General features: G+C 42.1%; 1 protein-coding gene across 3 annotated transcripts; it reads right to left on the minus strand.

Moving 5' to 3' along the window:
• Positions 1 to 1,648: 1,648 nt before the first annotated feature.
• On the minus strand, positions 1,649 to 18,199 carry LPL (lipoprotein lipase). Of its 3 annotated transcripts, none has more exons than XM_021534840.3 (10): positions 18,120 to 18,199; positions 11,278 to 11,441; positions 10,981 to 11,160; positions 10,268 to 10,379; positions 8,657 to 8,890; positions 8,198 to 8,440; positions 6,978 to 7,098; positions 6,063 to 6,245; positions 4,813 to 4,923; positions 1,649 to 3,895 (listed from the first exon to the last, which is right to left on the minus strand). In XM_021534840.3, exons 1-10 carry the CDS (start codon positions 18,178 to 18,180, stop codon positions 3,850 to 3,852), a joined length of 1,455 nt encoding a protein of 484 aa, XP_021390515.1. In that variant the 5' UTR covers positions 18,181 to 18,199; the 3' UTR covers positions 1,649 to 3,849. The 3 variants fall into 3 exon arrangements, with proteins under 3 accessions (XP_021390515.1, XP_021390516.1, XP_021390514.1); XM_021534841.3 differs by having other exon boundaries at positions 4,819 to 4,923; positions 11,278 to 11,444; XM_021534839.3 differs by having other exon boundaries at positions 11,278 to 11,444.
• Positions 18,200 to 18,826: the final 627 nt, after the last annotated feature.

The following is an 18,826-nucleotide window of genomic DNA, read 5'->3' on the forward strand; positions in this document are numbered from 1 at the left end:
CACAAAAGACATTGGACTAGATGACTTCTCTGGAAAGATGCAGCAGAAGGAGATGGAAATGTCTTTCCTGAGGCTTTTAATACTTCTATGTTTGTACTGACAGTCAGAATACAGAGAATTTTGCACTGACAGCTGCAAATAAAAAGGAAAATACTACAGCTAGTTTCGTTCTTCCCTCTTACATAAACATTTTTTCAATATCTGTTTTTGACCTTTAGAAACAACTCATACACAATGTCTTGCTCATCCCAAGCAGCAAGCTTTGACATTTTGTTCTTAAGACACAAAAGAGCAGGCACACAACTATATCTGAATGGAGAAAGCATGGAGACACCTATGGAGAGCAAAGTCATTGCTAGTTCAAAAAAATTCTCAGAATTAACTATGAAAATGAAAATCTAGGCATTAGAATCCTGAGTCAGGATTTCCTCATCTTGCAGGTACACTGGCTAAAATCCTTTTTCTTCATTCTTTCCTTCTAGCCAGGAATGTCTCTTTCTGTCTGTCTATCCACTGGTTCACTGCTGGGCAGTCTATCCCTGCAGCCCATTCCAGAGACTGCTGGCAGGGTGAGCAGGGGTCATCACCTTTTCTGATGTGGTTAGGCACTGCAGAGCAAGGGTAAAGGGGCCCAGGGATGGCTCTAAAGATGGCTCTAAATGCTCGTAGGATACACCTGGATTCTTGTCCCTCCACTAAAAACTATTTCTCTGCTTTACCTAAGAACCCTTTTAGTGTGACTGACACAGAAGATGAGCAGTGTCCCTATAACACCCTATTTCAAAGTATTCCAAGCTGCAGATTGGGTTCTTCCATCTTCCATTGATTCCCTTTCCTTCCCTCTCCAATTCTTCTTTCGTACCTCCCTCCATTCACCCATTTTCCATGGCACAGCTTCCCTCTGCCTTCACAAGGAATGAAGCTCTGCTTTTTCCAAAGAGCAGTCATCTTTCACCAAGGAAGACTGTTGAAAGCAGAGATCCCTAGGTCAACTGGGAACTGCTCTAATTACCCCTAATATGATCCCCCATGTGCATGTCACGACAATTCTCCTTAATTCCAGCAAACCCTCTCCACTGCCTGCATGGAGCCTTGCTGTAAATGACAGAGCAAACCCTTCTGGTGACAACCACTCTTGAGCTCAGCTGCACTCATAGCACATGGTTGAAAGTGATTTTTCACTGTTAATTCCTTAAGCAATAGTGGTGGCAAGAGCCTGGTGCTTTCCTCCTGCACCCACAGAGTCAGAACAACTCCGTTTTGATAATATATGGAGCAGAAGCATAATTCTGACACCTGCCAAAAAAAAAAAAAAAAAGAAAAGGAAACAAGGCCTTCAAAGTAAGGACAGTTCTTGGACTGTTCTTAAAAGAGCCTGGAACTCAAAAACCACGAACTGTGAAAAGCTACAGCTTTTATGATGTGGGATACTTTGTTCCACGCAGCGATTCCTTGGTGTCTTAATACATGAGTTTTGCATTTCCCAAAATGATATGGGGGAGAGCAGTGCAGAAATCACACATTCCTTTTTTTTTTTCCTAGTGTCTCATTCCATCTTTTCAGCCCAGAATTCAAGGATAAGCTCTGGCCTTCACATAAAAGGTATACAGCAGATGGTTTCATCAAGAGGAAAGTAGGTGACTTCAGATTCAGTTTGAGAATTTTATTAAAACCATAGGTTTCTGTTCTATACAAAACTGAGGAGATTTCAAAAAAAGATTGTATTAATGACATTGGAAACAGTGCAATGTAAGTGGCTTGTTGATAAAAATCTCTGAAAGCTATGTACAGGATTAATACTACACAACTGTATTAATGTAGAGACTGTCAGCAACTTTAGCAATATATACAAACTACCTTTACACTCATAAATATCTTATTTACAGCTAATAAATAACATTCAAAGCTAAATCTTGTTTCCTTACGAAAAGAACCCTCACTATTTTGTATCCAAATTCTAAATGTGTTTGTATTTGATCCTGTATTAAGAGCTGTCCAGATACTTTGCTTCTGAAGACTAACTTTTAAGAGAAAATTGCAACAAAATGTGGAATCTATAGGGAATAAATCACTGTATTTATTTTTAGAGGTCTCAAATGCAGTGGTTCAGTACTCAACCCCACCCTCAGTGACTCATCACATCTCTGCTGTAGTTTAATCAAATGTGAAACCAAATGTGAGCAAATTCAGAGCTATTAATATTCCAACATATTGCACTGTTTAAGACTTTTATCCCCAAATATATTAGCAGCTACAGTTGGAAATAAGAAACAAATTGTGCACATAAACACGTACACTTTTTTCTTTGCTTTTAAGATGGGATGATATTGGAGAAATCACCATCTCCATGCTGTCTTGCACATGCAGAAAAAGACTACAACACCCAGCATCAACAGCTAACATTACACTTCTCCAAATGTCTACCTTCAAGCCCTTGTACCTCCCCCGCATTTTGTTTACTCTCTAGAAAGTTAAAGGAGGGCTATTGCACCTTATGTGCTACTTAAAAATGGGGAAGCAGACTGCCTTCAATACTCCTATATTTTTAAACTTGCAGCATGGCTAATTTGAGTGTTTTTCAGAGTACTTCTTGTAGAGCACACAACCAGGCTGCTTTTAATTGGCTCAGCTCCTGCTTCCTGCTGAATTCCATCTCATGGCAGAAAACTAAGCAGCTCCTAGCACTGTACCACAGCCAAGAAACAAACTGAGATGGATCACTGGCAGTCACAGCTCCAGTACAGGGAAGTATGAGCATCCTTGTCAGCTATCAAGTGGGTTCACTTGCACTGAGGGCTGTATACAGCAGCCACGCAGCTGCATGACTGACACTTGGTGTCAAGGAGCAGAGAAAACTGTGACAGTTTTGGCAAACATGACGCAAGCAAGCAGGGAGAGGGTGGAGGGTGGGGGGAGATATCTGTTTCCTGCATTTTCTGGTCGCTCAGTTCCTCTGCAGTTCCATTTTCACAGTGTTGAAGGCTAGACAGTTGCATTTGCAATAACTGAAAGTATAGATAAAATTTTAAATGTCTGCATAAGACACTGGCATTGCTGCCTTCTCCTAGAGCTATTTATTCCAGGGTAAGTGGCATAGAAGTATATAGCTTAACAGATCATACCTATTGCTAAACAGCACTGGCATCTACCCCCAATTAAATACATTCATAAACACAAACTAAAAATTCATCCCCATATTAAGTCCGTCCCTGACATGTTCTAGTATTACACACAGCAGAGGTGTTTTTCTTTTTTCACATGGGAAACCTACTTATTTGATAAAAACACACTTGAAAAACAATGAACTCTCTCCACTGAACTGCCTGAAAATTCAATTAGCCAAGACACAAAAAAATTGTTTCAAATGACTCATGAAAAGAACAAAAAAAACCCACTAACAAAAAAAAAAAAAAAAAAAAAAACCAAGCAAAAAAACCCAAAATCAAAACCAAACAAAACAAAAACAGCAATATAAAATAAAACCAAGTACAGGGCTTTGTTTCTTTTCAATAAATATTAAAAAATTGCTATATAGGATCTAATGTCAAGAAACCTTGCTCAAGGCACCGTGATTAAGCAAAATTGCCTATATCTTTTCATCACTCCAAAATTTGGCAATTAGTTTTGCAGGTTTCTTTCATTTTTAACTATTTGGATAATGTATCTTTACGGTTAGTAACTTCATATGCTGAGACTTTTTTACAAGAAGTCGCTAAAATAGCTAGGAATAGCAGGCAAAAATCCAGCAGCGGATAAATATTTCTATATATTTGGTTCTGAACATCCAGTCCACTATGGGATGAACAGACTCTTCTCCTCCCCAGTGTGAAAAATCTTTTTTCTTGTCACTTAAGCAGATTCATGAGCAGAATTTTCTTTCGAGGCTTTCTTGGTACTGTGGAGAAAAAAATAAAATATAAAGGTGATAAGGAAGATGTTAGATGTTCCTTCTTATCTTATTTTTGTGAATTAAGATTTTAAAACTCCCTACTTAACAGGAAGACAAATTACATGCTCAGGCTTTTGCTTGATTTTATGTCAGCAGTCTCAAGGCCTGTCCAGGTCATTGCCCCAGCATAATGGCCAGCACGTGTGCATTTTTATGCAGAGCTAGATCTCAGTCCAGAAGTGTCCCCACGAGACCATTCACACACAGTAATTGAACTAAAATAAATACAACCACTTCTCTATCTGAAACTTTAGTGGGTAAAGTCCAAAGACTGTCCCCACGTCTAATCTGGGTCAGGAAAATTATTGATAAAAATATTAAAGTGCACTAAAGGGCTATTAAACAAAGGCAGAATCTCTGATCCATAGAGCTGAAACTCCCAGGAATTCACTCACCTGATGGCTGCCATCAGAAAGCTAACAAGAGCACCTTCAGAAGCCTGCTCCATTCTTGTGCCAGCCTCCAAACCTGCTGCTGGCCAGCACAGGGGGAGGGCTCTGAGCTGACCCAGGATGGAAGTTTGAATGTTCTGTAGCTCAGGGTAAGTGCTGAGACAGAGACATGCCTTCCTCTTTGTGCTAGTGCCTTGTCTGTAAAGCTCCCTAACAATCCCTCATTCTTGTCCACCGAGTGACTGTGAGAGGCACCTGCTCCTCAGACATGCCAGCAACCACACAGGGACAGTGAGCAGAGGAGCAAGCCAAGAGCTTTTAAGCTGCCAAAGTGGCCATAAGCAAACCTCTGGTTAGTCTGGGCTGTGATGCTTTTGAAGCCTTGAGAAGACTAGTGCACAAATCAATTAAAGGGGAAGTTTAATTACCACTCCAGTGGTAATAAAACAATCTAAAACCAGTAGTGATTACTTGTACCCTCCTCTCTTCCTGTTGGCGGGCTGCTCCGAGCATTTCACAAATATTGCTGCCTCTTCTCCCTTGCTGAGACGCGAAGTGCCATCTCGAGAGCAGAACACCACTCTGTGGAAAAAATATTGGAAGGATCACAAGACTGAGCCAAACACCCCTTTTTAATCTTAGAAAGAAGACTGGTGCTTGGAAACGGTCTTTATACTTTGTCATGTGGGGCACTGCTGCTTTGCAAGCCTGTGAGAAAGTTATTCTTAAAAGAGAATTCTGTAACAAAAGAAATGCTGTGCAAGAACTGGTAAATGAATTATACATGGGCATCAAAGCATAGGCATAACTTTTACTGATCCTTTGCAAAAAATCTTCTTGTGGCTAAGACAGCAGAAGTTCTATCCTAAAGCCTCTTGGATCTTTATTTACACCAGTCTTTATGTGAGTTTTTTGTCAGGTGAATGAGCTGGGAAGAAAGCCATACTCCCTCACACGTGTGCAAACAAAGCAGGTTGCAATTTCCAGAAAACATGAGCACTCACTTTTCTATTTATCAGAACTTTCCCCACCCCTATATTTGTTCAGCTTTGATAACTGTTCTTTGATCAAGTGACTGACCTGTTTATTCAAAGAAGGAACTTATTATTATTTACTATACTATGCATAGGACACACATACTCTGTTCTGGGCCCATGTTCTGCAAACAGATCTCATGTTTAGTGAATATGAGTATTTCAAAAGATTCATGTCAAAGCACTTCTGTTCAGGCTTTGATGTTTCAACATTCACGCATTAGCAATGTCCTGCAACAGTCACGTGTTTCAGTTTTCACCCACGATTCAGGTATTCAACCCCTAAAAGAATCCAACTTAACTAAGCAATAAATTCTTCTGCAAGCACACATTTGGAAGGATCTCTAAAAATCTCCATCTAAGTATGCTCTTTGTGACAAAGCCTATACAAACACCCAGCATGAAGGAGGAGGACAGAAATTGCAAATACAATCACTGATGCTGGTTCATGGAGATACTCTCTTGCATATTATAACTAACCTTCAGCAGATACAATAGTGGGATATGAAGACTGGACCTGGCTGATACAAATGGTGGTTTGATATCACTGGAGCCCTGATTATCATTTATGCTGCACCTGTTTGCAACTGTAAGCAGTTACACATTTGTTCCAGTCTGTGAGATACCAAAATCAGGAAGCACTGTCAATTAGAACTAATATAGCTTATAACAATCAAAACAAGTTACTTTTTCTGAGTTTCCCCTGACTTCATTCTGATTCTCTGGATGTCAAATGTAAAAGGAGTCCACCAGTCTGACCAGCTGAAGAAAGTGTCTTTTTCCCACTGCAGCTTCACCATAAGCAGGTCTCCAATATCCACTTCTGTGTAAATCAGGAAGGAGAAGGTCTTGTTTGAGGAGACTTCAGGCCTGCGGGGAGGAGAATAAGAAAGCAAACAAATTAAAAAAACCCCACCTGAAATTCTTGGACAGAGACAAAGAAAATTAAGGAGCAATAGAATCTGGAATTTTTGTACTCCAGAGAAGGAAGCAAAAGCATCTCTACCATTTGTAGAGGCAAAAGGAAATATCCTTCTGCAGCAAGACTGGTAAAATCCTGGCACATCTGCCAGGCAAGGGTTGTCCTCCCCTGTGCTGGTGACTCTCAGAAAAGCCAGACAACCATCCATAACCAGTTTACATTCCTCAGAGCAGAAAACAGGATTTGGTGTTTTCCAGCTCCATTCCCTGCCAGCCTGTGTTTAGGGATGTACACACAAATTTCTGCTTATTTGCAGAGCTGTCAAAGCAAATCCCAAGTCTCCTTCAGCTTCTGCACTGAGACCTTCAGATGCATAAGTATACTTTTAGGAAGATTTAGCATGGTGTAAAGACACTGAGAAGAAAATAAGAAAGCACTGAAAACACTCTTATTAGGTTGAGTCACAGGTCAGACTTCACATTTCCATATTTCAGATGTCTTATCAAGAAGACCTCCTGTAGGATTTGGTTCATTAGCTTCGGAAGTGAATGCAATTCCTTGTCCAAGGACAAGAGCAGATTCTGAGACCCTGGAAGATTAGTGTAGCTGTAGGCAGAACAAGTTTTCAGTTGAGACTAACAAAGTTATAGTACGTTGCAGTTGTTTCTGTAGCTACTCACAGTGTGAAACCAATGTTCTCACTCTCAGCTAGGGTGCCATAGAGAGAGATTAGGAACGGCTGGTTTGTCTTGGTCATGTTAGTCTTTCCAAAGAAATGGATCTTGACCTGGTAATGAAAGACTGAAAGAATACAAAAGAAAATGCCATTAGGAAAACTCAATTTCCAAAGAGACAGCTAGTGACAAAACCACCCTGCTTCTCCTCTGAAAACCCTAAACTGGAATATGCCAGCTTCACTAAAATGAGTTTATTTCCCTGCAGGTGTCCAGGGAACTATTTTTGTGAGAATGTAAATATTAGCAAGCAAGCAATCACCATTAAAGAACACATTTGCAGTTCTTGCAGTTAAACTTCTCATTCAAGCTGCCACTGTAATAACCCCAGAGTATGCAGTAGCACCTTTAAACCTGCTATTAAACCTGTAAGACTTGCAATACTTGACTTATAGCAAGTAAGCTGCATCCCTCTCTTACAGGAGGCTTGGTAAAAGGAAAAAAAAAAAAATCAATCCACTGACACTGCAGGTTAAGCACCAAATGCCAACAGAACACGAGTCTTGCAGCTGCTCTAACAGTGCAGGAATGTGCCTTTTGATTACTGGTCCATCACACGATGCACATTATAAGCATACCATGGGGTATAGGCAAAGCCAAGGATGAAAATAAAGTAGTAAAATCCAGTATTATTTTCCTAGCTGGGAGGAAAATATTTTCCAAAATATTGCCAGTTCTCCCTGGCATTCTCCTTCTCAGACTTCCCACAGCAGCAACTACAATCAAGAAGTGCTGAGATATTTTAATGAGGGCTTGTGGTCCTCTAGCAAATGCACTACCAAAGGCACAAATCTGATGCTTACATATCTTTAACTAAGATGCTCATCAGACTGAGTTCTGCCAATTATTTCCCTGGCAGAAAGGAGTAACCATTTGGATGAAAAACATGGAAAAAGTTCCAAGTGATCAGGCAGCAGAGGAAGTCTAACTTTTGCTACTTAGAAACTTGTTACAAAATACCTTTATTTTTGCACTCTACCCCACACCTCGAGTTCAGACAACATTTTTCTCTAAGACTTGCATTTAAGGAAAACTACAGGCCAGCTTCACCCCTACTCAGCACAGGCACCAAAGCAGCAGCATTCTCATCTGCAGCCCATGCCCATCATGACACACAGCTGAGCACAAGCACCAGGCTCACTCACCAGTAAGCAAGGAGTGCCTACCTTTATAGGGCATCTGAGCACGGGTTTTCAGATACATTTTGGTGTTCCTCTTTGTTCTCACTCTGTTGACCTTGTAACCCAGATTGTTGCAGCGGTTCTTGCGGCAGCTCAGGCAGAGGCCCTTCTCAAAGGCCTCCTTTGTGTTGCAGCGGTAAGCCATGCTTGGCTTTTCTTCATTGAGGAGAGAGTCGATGAAGAGGTGGATGGATCGCTCATGGGAGCATTTCACCAGCTGATCCACATCTTAAAAGAATGAAAATGTGCAATATGTATACATGTGTGCACATAATAATATTAATCCCTAAGCAATGCTGTCAACAGGCATGATCCACTACAGTGGATCTGGGCTTGACAAGATGACTTTTAAAAGCACTTGAAAGAACATATTCCTGTGCCTCTCAGAGACACCTTGCAGGTTTCCCTCAAAATGTTATACTGTTTGTTTCAGAGCAACCTCACCTCCAAGCCCTTTCTCAGCAATCAGACGCAGTGCTTCTCCCAAATTGCAGCCTGGCTGGAAACCTCCACCATTGGGATAAATATCAATATGTCCAACAGGCTTCTGGATCCCAATGCTGCGGTCTGGAGAGCCTCGGGTGTAGGTGTGTAGGACATCCACAAACTCAGCATCATCCGGGGAGAGGCGAGTGACTTCATCAGCATACTCAAAGGTAGGACCAGCAGGATCCAGCCCTTTATGGGGAAAACCATAACGAAAAACTGGTATTATTGTCTGCCAAAGGTACTGACGTTGATAACAAATGCCAAACTCAGCTGCCACATTGGACTAGAATATGGAGTTTTCCTGCAGACATTACAGATGGATCACTTAAATATCATTAATGTATACAGGAGAACCAAAAGCACTACCTTGAAATGTTGTCACAGTTTAAAAAAATAAGTGTATGCAAACACATGGAAGGAAGCCCAGCTAACTTCCTCAGAGCTGTAGCATTTCCAGTGGATGGGAGAAACAAGCTCATAAGTATTTTCTCAGTGTCTTTCTTTCTTGTCAAGAAATGTAGAACTTGTATCTGAAGTGTCTGAAGTATGGAAAAGTCTTGCTGACAACTCCATGCCAGGGGAATAAGTGGGAAACATAAATGAGGGCTTCACTGTCTACATACCTAAGGGGAAGGGGATTATTATGATAAACTGTCAAACTGCAGCAACACTAACATCAAAAAAACTGGGATCACAGTCAGGCTCAGGTAAAAGAGTAAAGTGCTAGGTGCTAGGCTCCCTTCTGAATGGTGCTCCCAAGCTCTCTCAGCAAAGACACCACAGATGAGCAATTTTCTTAGCCTCATTTGCTGATGCAGGCAATTCCTTTGCCAATGAGATCAGTGCTAGTAGCTCAGCTCTTGAGGTGCTGGGTTGTAAGCCAGCCCCAGAGTGGCCATGCACTCAGCTTTGTCTAGCAGATTTCTCAGGCTCCAAAAATCAGGCATCTAAGCAGACATAGCAACAGGGAAAATATATGTTTTCCCCAAATTCTCATAGCATTATTTCCAGCACAGAATATTTCTTGAGCCTATTACCATAAACTTTTAATAATCCACACTGGATCTCTTCTGTCTCCCTTTGAGCCCATACAAACTTCTTGCATCTACATCATCCCATGGCAAAGAATTCTGCAAGTACTAAACTTGCTGCAGCAGAATTTACTTCCTGTTCTGTTTCAATGGCTCCTATAAGCTGCAAGGAATGACTGCCTGGATAAAGACAACCCACTGAATTTCTTATGCTGCAAGAGATACTGCGACCTTTGACAAATCATGGTTTGGTCAGTCCCCACCACAACCCCCAAAACTACTCCTTTATCAGGGCCTACTCACTCATTTCTTGTAAAGAAGCAAAGATTTTTCACTCACCACCCTTGTTGTTATTTTCTGAATATTTTTCCAGTTCTACCCCAGAAATATCAGCCCTGCTATTTTATTAAATCACGAATACATAGCCAAAGTACTGACAGCAAGCAACAATTATTCTGGTGATTTTTCAGTGGAACATAATATTTCTGTATGGAAGAAATGTGACTGTCCACTCTACAGTCACAGGTTTTCTTACCAGTAATTCTGTTCACCTTCTTTTTGGTCAGATTCCCAGCAATCCCAGCAGCATGAGCACCTAGACTGTACCCCAGCAAGTGGAGATTGTTGAGGGGATAATTGAATTCCTCCTACAGAAGAGAAAATTTTGTTTAAAGTTCAAAACCAAACACAAAAAATGTAAGAAGATACAAAAAATGTTTTGTTAATACTGGGATTTTTGTTTGAGCCGTGAATAACAGAAGAAGCACTATATAGTTATCATAATTTTGTGCCGTTGTAAATTTCTTTATCTAACTAATTTATGGCCAAAATCAAAACAGAGGAATGCAAAATAAAGGACAGAACACGGGGCTATTTCTTTTAGAAAGGTTTTCAGCCACTCCCTCCCAATTCCTGGATCTCCTAAGGCAGGGCACATTTCCAAATGCCAAGGACTGGTTTCTGTATAATATATAGGAGCCTGTCTTTCATAGCTACCTCTCACAGAGCCCTCAGAAATACTCTATATACATGGGACCCCGTGGTAAAATCTTTGGAATGCAGTACAAAAGGCCTCTGAGTGGGAGATAGCCAGTAGACCAAAGCTGGAATTTTACCAGTCCAGCAAAACTAAGGTCTGCAAGAGTTTTACTCCATCTACCCAAGAGGAGATGATTAACATAGCTGTGTCATTGCTGTTTTGTCTCCCATGACACTACATAGAATGTGAGACATGTCTCCATGTCTTACCTCCATCCAGTCAATAAAAGTAGCAACATCCTTTCCCACCAGCCTGGTGTACGCAGCCGACACCGGGTAGTGCTCCTGAGCTCGAACCAGCCAGTCCACCACGATGACATTTGAGTCTGGCTCCCTCTTGTACAGAGCATCCACCAGCTTCGGGACCCAGCTCTCATACATCCCTGTCACCTGTAGGTTTTGGTGATTTTAATTAAAATAGGAGATATATTAATATGTCTGTGAGACGTTTCCACGTAGTTTATCGTAAGTGTGGCTAAAAGGGAGATTCCTCCCACTTTATCTTACCGTCCACCCATGGATCACCACAAAGGTTTTACTGGTGTGATTGAAGTTGCACCGTGCCAGGCTGTTCACCTGCCCAGGAACCAGGTAGCAGACATCCTCATCGGGCTCTGCAGGTGTCCGTAAGGAAAACTTGCTCTCGATTCCCTCAAAATTGTTTTTGCCTTCTGCTATAGGAGCACAAAAAACATGGCAGTGTTTTAGAAGTACTAGGACGAACTCAGAAGGTATAGGTGCAATATTGGAGAGATATCTGGAACAGACAAAAAACGGGATGGGTGGTTTTTATTTCCTACAGCACTCAATGGACACACAACTGCCGTGTAAAGGGAAAATCAAAGGGTGAAAATTGCTCCCCTTCCTGCTAAAACAGTAAAAATCTGCTGAGCTGTCAGAGAGGTACGAATACATTTTGAGAGTCAGTATTGTCCCTATTACATTAAGCAGGAAACCTCTTAAGTATCACAAGAGTACAGAAAACTGCACACAACAGCCACAGACAGGAAAGCAGAGCGTTACTACCATATTATTACATATTTAGGTGGTGTTTCTTCCACATCACCTCACCAATAATCACTGCCTAGCAAGTCCTTTTATAAATCCGTGCACTTGTGCATTAAAAGCTGTGAAGCCACCACTGTTTTACAAAATACTAGTTTTAAGTTTTGGCCAACAAACAGCAGGTGAGAAGATCAGACACCCATCAGAGAAACTGAACTAGCAAACCAGCAGTCTGTTTTGGAGTATATTTTCAGGTAATATGATAACCTACAGAAAAATAAGTTGCAGAAAAATATCTTTCTCTGCCTGAAGCAGAGGGAAGGAGGCTGGGGAAAGAGGTACTGATCTCGTACTGGTGGCAACAAAGATCACTCTGCAAAGATCACTCCCTCCAACTTCCAGCTTCAAAATTTAAGTAGTCCTGTGCCTTCCAAGACAGAGAAGTGACTTTAGGCTTCATACTCACCATTTCTTTTGGTAAGAAACTTAAATGTCTCCTCTTTTTAGGTCTGATTCAAGTCCTAAATGCCTCTATGTATAGCACACCCCGTAATTAACTTTTCAAAACCCAGGCCCCTGTTTGGCAATGTGAGTTACGCAAATATTGATTGCCTGTTTTTCGAGTGCAGCTGAACTTAGGCCAGCTCTGTCCTGCTCAGCATTGTCTTTCTTGGCATCAAGACCACCAACCTTTCACAAACTCCTAAACACATATTAATGAATGGCTCTGAGCCACCATAGGGACCACAAACAGACAAGATAAAGCATGCAAAACAGATTTCCTTTTCCCATTGCAAAAGAGGTTTTCTATGATAATTGGTATATTTGCATAAAGTTGTGCTGTGTCTCTCAGGTGATAAATAATTAACAATTCATTTTTTTCCAAAAGAGTTTTTCTGGTCTTCTCATTCAAGCTACCATACACAACAGGGCACTGACTTGTGCCTGACCTCACCTCACATAGCTCTAAAAAGTCTGGGAAGTTCTTGCTGTGCTTGGAGGGTCACAAAAAATCAGGATCTAACCTCCCTCACCAGGTCTAAAACCAGCACAGAGCCTTGCAACAAATGCTTATGTAGCAGTCTCAGAGAAACTCTTCAGCCATAATCAATGGCCTAAAATTTCCCAAGTTCAGCAGGATTTCTCACCTGTCAAAGCACATGCAGGAAAGCAAGAACCATTCACTGAACAGAGGCAGTACTCAGCTTTAGGTTTTGACCTTGACTGTGCTAGGCTGGCTAGCTAATCCAGGATAATTACACTGAGGGCCCCCTTCCTGCCTCCTTCCTTCTAAAGAAAGGTGTTTTTCATAGGCCTTACCCATCCTTCTACCAGTACAAGCATTCACATAATGGTAAATATAACATTTTACCCACTAATGAAAGATAAATTTACCAAACAAACCAAATGTTTGCACTTTTTCTCTATTTCTGCATGTTCAAAATTTCTCTTTGTCACCAACTGACAGTATAAAACACTTTTTTTGGAAAAAATCTTTAGACCTATATTATTTACTTTTCTGCCAGAAAAAGAAAAGTCCCAAAGGCTGGTTGGTTAAATATCAGCTATATTTTTTCACTCAGCTGTGAATCAGTAAAACCTTGAAAGGAACAAAACAGCTTTCAATTGTAAGGCATACAGTGCTAGGACTTTCAATTATGTATATTCCCTCCTAGCACAGGAAGGCGAAAAAGAATAGTCCACCTGCTCACTAGTTAATAGTGCTTCCTTTCATACCTAAATATCATTTCCCTTCTGGATTAAACTTATCTGATAATCATCCAAAATCTAAATTACATTGATATCCTGTCTTGTAGTGTGTTTTCAATTACAAACACATGCTAGAATTTGCATGTAAGTTCAGACCACAGCTCTTTTGAAAACAAGCTCATAGGAAATTTACAATTCAAAGTGTACTATACTTAAGGGTACACTTGGAAAAGTGCACCAAGCTTAGAAAGATTGCAGTACAGTGGCACCTGCCACTGAAGACGTGCTAAGTGCTTCACACATATTTCTGTGTTTTTATCTAAAAGTCTTTGATGGGGATTTGAGAATAAAAAATCACTGAGATAGAGTCACCATCAAGAAAGAAGCAGCTGCAAAGCAACAGCCCATGAGTTATGGCAGGCAGCCACTTTATTCATTTAACTATGTTGTATGAGGATTAGAAAGTCAGAAGAAATTACTGTTATCATCTTATGCCCACAAAAAGTGTCATGTTATCTTATGTCCACATATGGTCAGCTCTCAGCAGGCAAGATACCCTTTGGATCAGGGAAGTGTGTGTGTAGTGGAGTTTATTACAGACTCCTTTGTGGTGTGCTCATCAAGAAACTTTCCTTGGAATTTGCCTGAGTTTGGCTTTGCAAATTCTATACAGCTCAGAGCAGAAGATATCTTGCCTACACCTAATGCTGTGCTGCACACATGCTGCAGTACCACCTCACATCCTGGCTTGTGCAGAGTACAGGTACACACAGTGTGTGCACAGCCACCACGCAGATCAACACCTGCATATACCATGCTTTAAACCTGAGGCAGAGAAGTTCAGCATATCACTTCAGAAAACAAGCATTTCCCACTTCTGCTTTCATACCTCATTGTGTTTCTTGGTCTATTAAAAAAATTATTCAGAACCAAACTTTGTCATTCATAGAACTTTTGCCACAGACCCTTTCCTCACAGATCCAAAGGGAAAAGTCTCCTTGAATCATGTCCTGAGCCACTGAACCTTGGGGCATCATTCTCACAGTCTTACACAAAGAAGTGCAAAGACAGCCAATGTACACACTCACCACAGTTCAGTTAATGACTGTTTAACTCAAGTTAATTAAACCACAAAAAACCCCAAAATAGGTAGTTTTCAGCATGTTTCTGAAAGGTGGACAGAAATTTACCTGAATTAAGATAGCATTTCTCACAATGTAGATACAGAAATTAGATATCAAGAAATACACATCCATCCAAGTTGAGAAATCGAAGTAGCCTTTTATGACAAGAATGCAAGTCACATTTCTAAACAAGGCCTTTGAATAAAACAGACTGGAAGCAAACACATGCAGACAAAAAAGAAATCCATGCTTTTGCTAAAAACTACACTTTCCCAGACATAGTTCAGCAAAGGTACAAAGGCATGTGCTGTGTGTTGCCAGAGATTCCAGGCACACAGTTACAAATACAAGCATTTGTTGCAAAGTTTTCTGTCTACTGCTATGTGCTCACAGTTAGCATGACCTATGAAGGGATTATTTAGGGAACTGAAGCAGAATTAAGAATTAAATGACCAATTCCAGATGGAAGCTGGCTTTTCAGTCTGCATCGCCAAAATCTCACCATTTTGTCATGCTATACAAAGTTTTCTGATGCTTTTCTTGCACCCCTACTTGCACAATACAAGTTTCCATATTTAAAAAAAAATAAAAAGCTGTCCTGTGCAGCAAGGTCTTGAAAATCTCACAGAACTCAAAGAAAGTGGCAGGGTGAGGAGGAAGCTTACAAACTGGAAAGTCAGTTGTTTTGTTTTCCCTGTCCAAAGTTTGTGACACTTTGGACTTGCAACTGGTGAAATTCCTTTCAGTTAGGGACTCCTATCAATTATCAATTTTGAAAGCATCCCACTGACTTCAGGCATTCTGGCACACCAATCAAGAGAATTCAGTCTCAAGTTTCTTTCACAGGAAGCCCAAGACAACTTGGCTTGACTGTGAAAATGTTTACCACTGGTCAGCTGGGTGGAGAATGTGAGTCTTGAGGAAGTAACAACATCTGGAGTTTTACTCAAAAGTTAAACTGCCCACATCACACAGGTTGCCAAAATATGATAACAATGCATTTGCCAGAATGAGTGCACCTAAGCTATGGTTTTAAAAATGGAATCTTTGATAAACAACAATTTCCTGACATTATGCACCCAGAAATAGAAATAGTATTAGCTAGGTGCAAAGAAATTATACTGCTAGACTGTGTCTTCTATAGCCTACAGAGACATGCATGCACAGCAGCAAACATCTGCACATAACATCAAATATTTACCAGTGTAGTTAACTGGGCTAAATCTTCCCTCATCCGACAATCAGCATTAGGAACACCCTTGAATCTGTCATACTGAATTTCTAAGAGTTCTGAAGCAAACTCACAGTCAGCTGTAGTAAAGGGCCTATATCACAGAAATGGTTGTTGTTCAATTTGATCTACACTATAAACTGAAAGCAGACAACTGTGTGTTGCAATCCCAGGAAACCTACATCACAAGTCAGGTTACTGTTTAACCTTGCTGCAAAAACATTACAACTTCACGTTTATTTATATATTCCTCAATGGCAGAGCCCTGAGAGTATGTTCTGCTTCACTTCCCAGGTGGGGCCAGTGGAAAGGGCAACACCTTTGGAAAGCTACTGGGCACAAGTTCAGAAGCTGGGTAAGAACCTCCCAGCTCAAGTTTTGCAGCTGGCAAACTGCTGTTCTCTCACAGGGGTGTACACGGGGTGCCCACCCCTCTCCGTGGTACTCCCTGACAAATCTTTACTCAGCTGCAGCTGGGGCTCCTGAAACTCAATCCAGCAGATATCTAGCCATCCATCAGTCCCTCTGGAATATCTGGAATTAGCTGAAGACAAAATGCAAACACCGTCAGACTTTGCAGTAATACAGAGGTAAGGATGCATGAGAAAGTCCTATCATGCAAGTACTTCTGCACAGAGAAGATTCCACCAAACTTTTAGGAGTGCTAGTCATCATGATAATCTCCAGAACAACTTGAGGCTGAGAGCCTCACCTCTGTGCCTTCTCAAAAATGCAGTGTTTCTCGAAGGCCATGCCACAGCTGCCCTGGTATGTCTATCCCAAACACAAACCATAAAAAAAAGCCAGCAGCTCACATCACACAGCAGTGTAAATATGCTGACTCTGGATTTACAATGTTAAAGATAAGAATCTGAATGTATTTATAATATGTTTTTATCTTTTCCTGGAACATCAATGTTTTCTTCACCTAGAAATATTTTTCTATGTTGTTTTTTAAATACTCTGGATTCCTGGAGGGCTGGATCATGTGTTTTCTGTGGTTTCAAAAAACTTTTTACTGTGGTGTGCATGGAAAAGTGCGGAAGCACGGCTTGAATTGCTCTAGGATGAACACACAACCTGCTTTCATACAACCAATTCCTAAGAAGAAATAGTGAAATTATTAGTAAGTCTGTGGCAAATCAGTTACTGCAGGGATGAAAGCTTTCTCTGGGAAGATAGTTATTTTAATATATATAGCTTGGATACTGTGATGAAAACTGGTTTTGATTGTCTGTGATGGCACAAGATTGGATTCAGACCTAGAATACATTCCTTTTGCTGTACCATAGCACCCCATCCTCTTACTTTTGAATACTTTCTTCCCTTCAGCTTCCTTGTACACAAAGAAGTAACAAAGGTACCCACAGCATAAAAAAATGGCAGTTTATATATTCCAGTTTAGGATCACAAAGCAGATCTAGGAGCTAAAGCCACCCTTTCTTCTAAGGCCAGAAACTTTTAAAGACAGATACTATGTGTGGGAGATCAGCGCAAGAAAGTGAGCCTGTGACAGGGCACTGCTAACAATATTCTAAGAGGGTTTTTTTTTAAGCTTGAGGAATAGTGGTCTCCTAAATCTAGTCAATTTGTCCACAGCAGCTTCAATTACATTGTGATTAATTGAGAGAGCTTTAGTAAAAATCTAGCACCATTTGCACATCTTCCACTTCCTCTAGCTTGGACAGGATGTCTATGCACAAGTACAACAGGCAGAACGCAAACAAGTGAGCCCAGAGAGAGAAAATCACTCTGTTCACTTCTCCCCTAGTGGATCCTGCTCATTACAGGCTTAACTACAGCTTGCACACATTACCACGATAACAATGAAACTCAGCCTTGCCTTGTCTAGGAACAAGAACTTTACTTAGCTGGGATGCTGGGATAGATGAGTCCCACAGAGGAAGCCGAGGGATCTTACCGTGATGCTACTGCTGTGCAAATCCCCTGCTGGGGCAAGGGACTCTCGAAAGCCACCTTGTCTCTGGGAAGAAAACACACCCCAAACCTCAACACGTCCCGCCACTAGCCCGGCAAGCTGTGCCTGGGTTTCGGCTGGGGACCAGGCTCCAGGTCTCAGGGTCGCTCTCTAGCGCCTTCCAAGCCCTCTCCGCGAAACCCGGGTCCCGCAGCATCCCGAACTCCCGGGACAGCTTCACAAAGGAAAGTTGCAAGCTCCCTTTTCCCGCCACGCCGGCAGCGCTTCCCCCGAGCCCTCTCATCCCAAGAAGCAGCAGGCAGGCCCGGCAGCTCCCCGTGCCCCCCGTCCCGGGACTCACCGCCCGGAGCCGCCCAGCGCAGCCAGAGGCACACGGCGGCCAGCAGCGCCTTCCTCCACATCTCGCCTCCTGCCGCGGGACCAAAGCGTCGGCGCGAAAAGAAAAAGAAAATTTTTTTTTTTTTTAATTTAAAAAGTAAGTAAGTTTTTTTTTTTTTTTCTTTTTTTTCTTTTTTGTTGGTTTTTTTTTTTCCTCTAGCAACTTACGATGACTAAGCCAGGAGCGCGGCGCCGGAGTGCAGCGACAGACGGGGCAGCCCGGGGAGCGCCCAGCACCGCCAGCGCCGCCTCGGCCCGTCTTTATGGCCCGGGCAATATGCAAATATGCAAATGAATATGTAAATATGCAAAGAACCCTGCGCGCCCATTGGGCGAGCGCGGAGGGGCGGGGCCGGCGCTGCCCGGGGCGTGGGGCGGGTTCGGGCTCGGCGCTCCCGCGGGATGGAGCGGAGCGGGACGGGATGGGATGGGATGGGATGGCACGGCACGGCACGGCACGGCACGGCACGGCATGGCTCGGCGTGCATGGAGCCCTAGGCTCCGAGCCCTCCTTGGGCCTGGCTCCCACAGCCCTCCCAGAGCCCTCAGCCCCGCAGCCAGCATGCGGATCCCGCGTTTCACCCCCTAGGTCCTTCCTGCCTGTGGTGACCCAGCTCTGCGATGCCTCTGGTGGGGTCTTCCTTCCCATTCCTGCTTTTGCACCAGTAA

This window comes from Lonchura striata, chromosome Z (genome assembly GCF_046129695.1).
Source record: "Lonchura striata isolate bLonStr1 chromosome Z, bLonStr1.mat, whole genome shotgun sequence".
In the NCBI taxonomy this organism is placed as follows: Eukaryota; Metazoa; Chordata; class Aves; order Passeriformes; family Estrildidae; genus Lonchura; species Lonchura striata.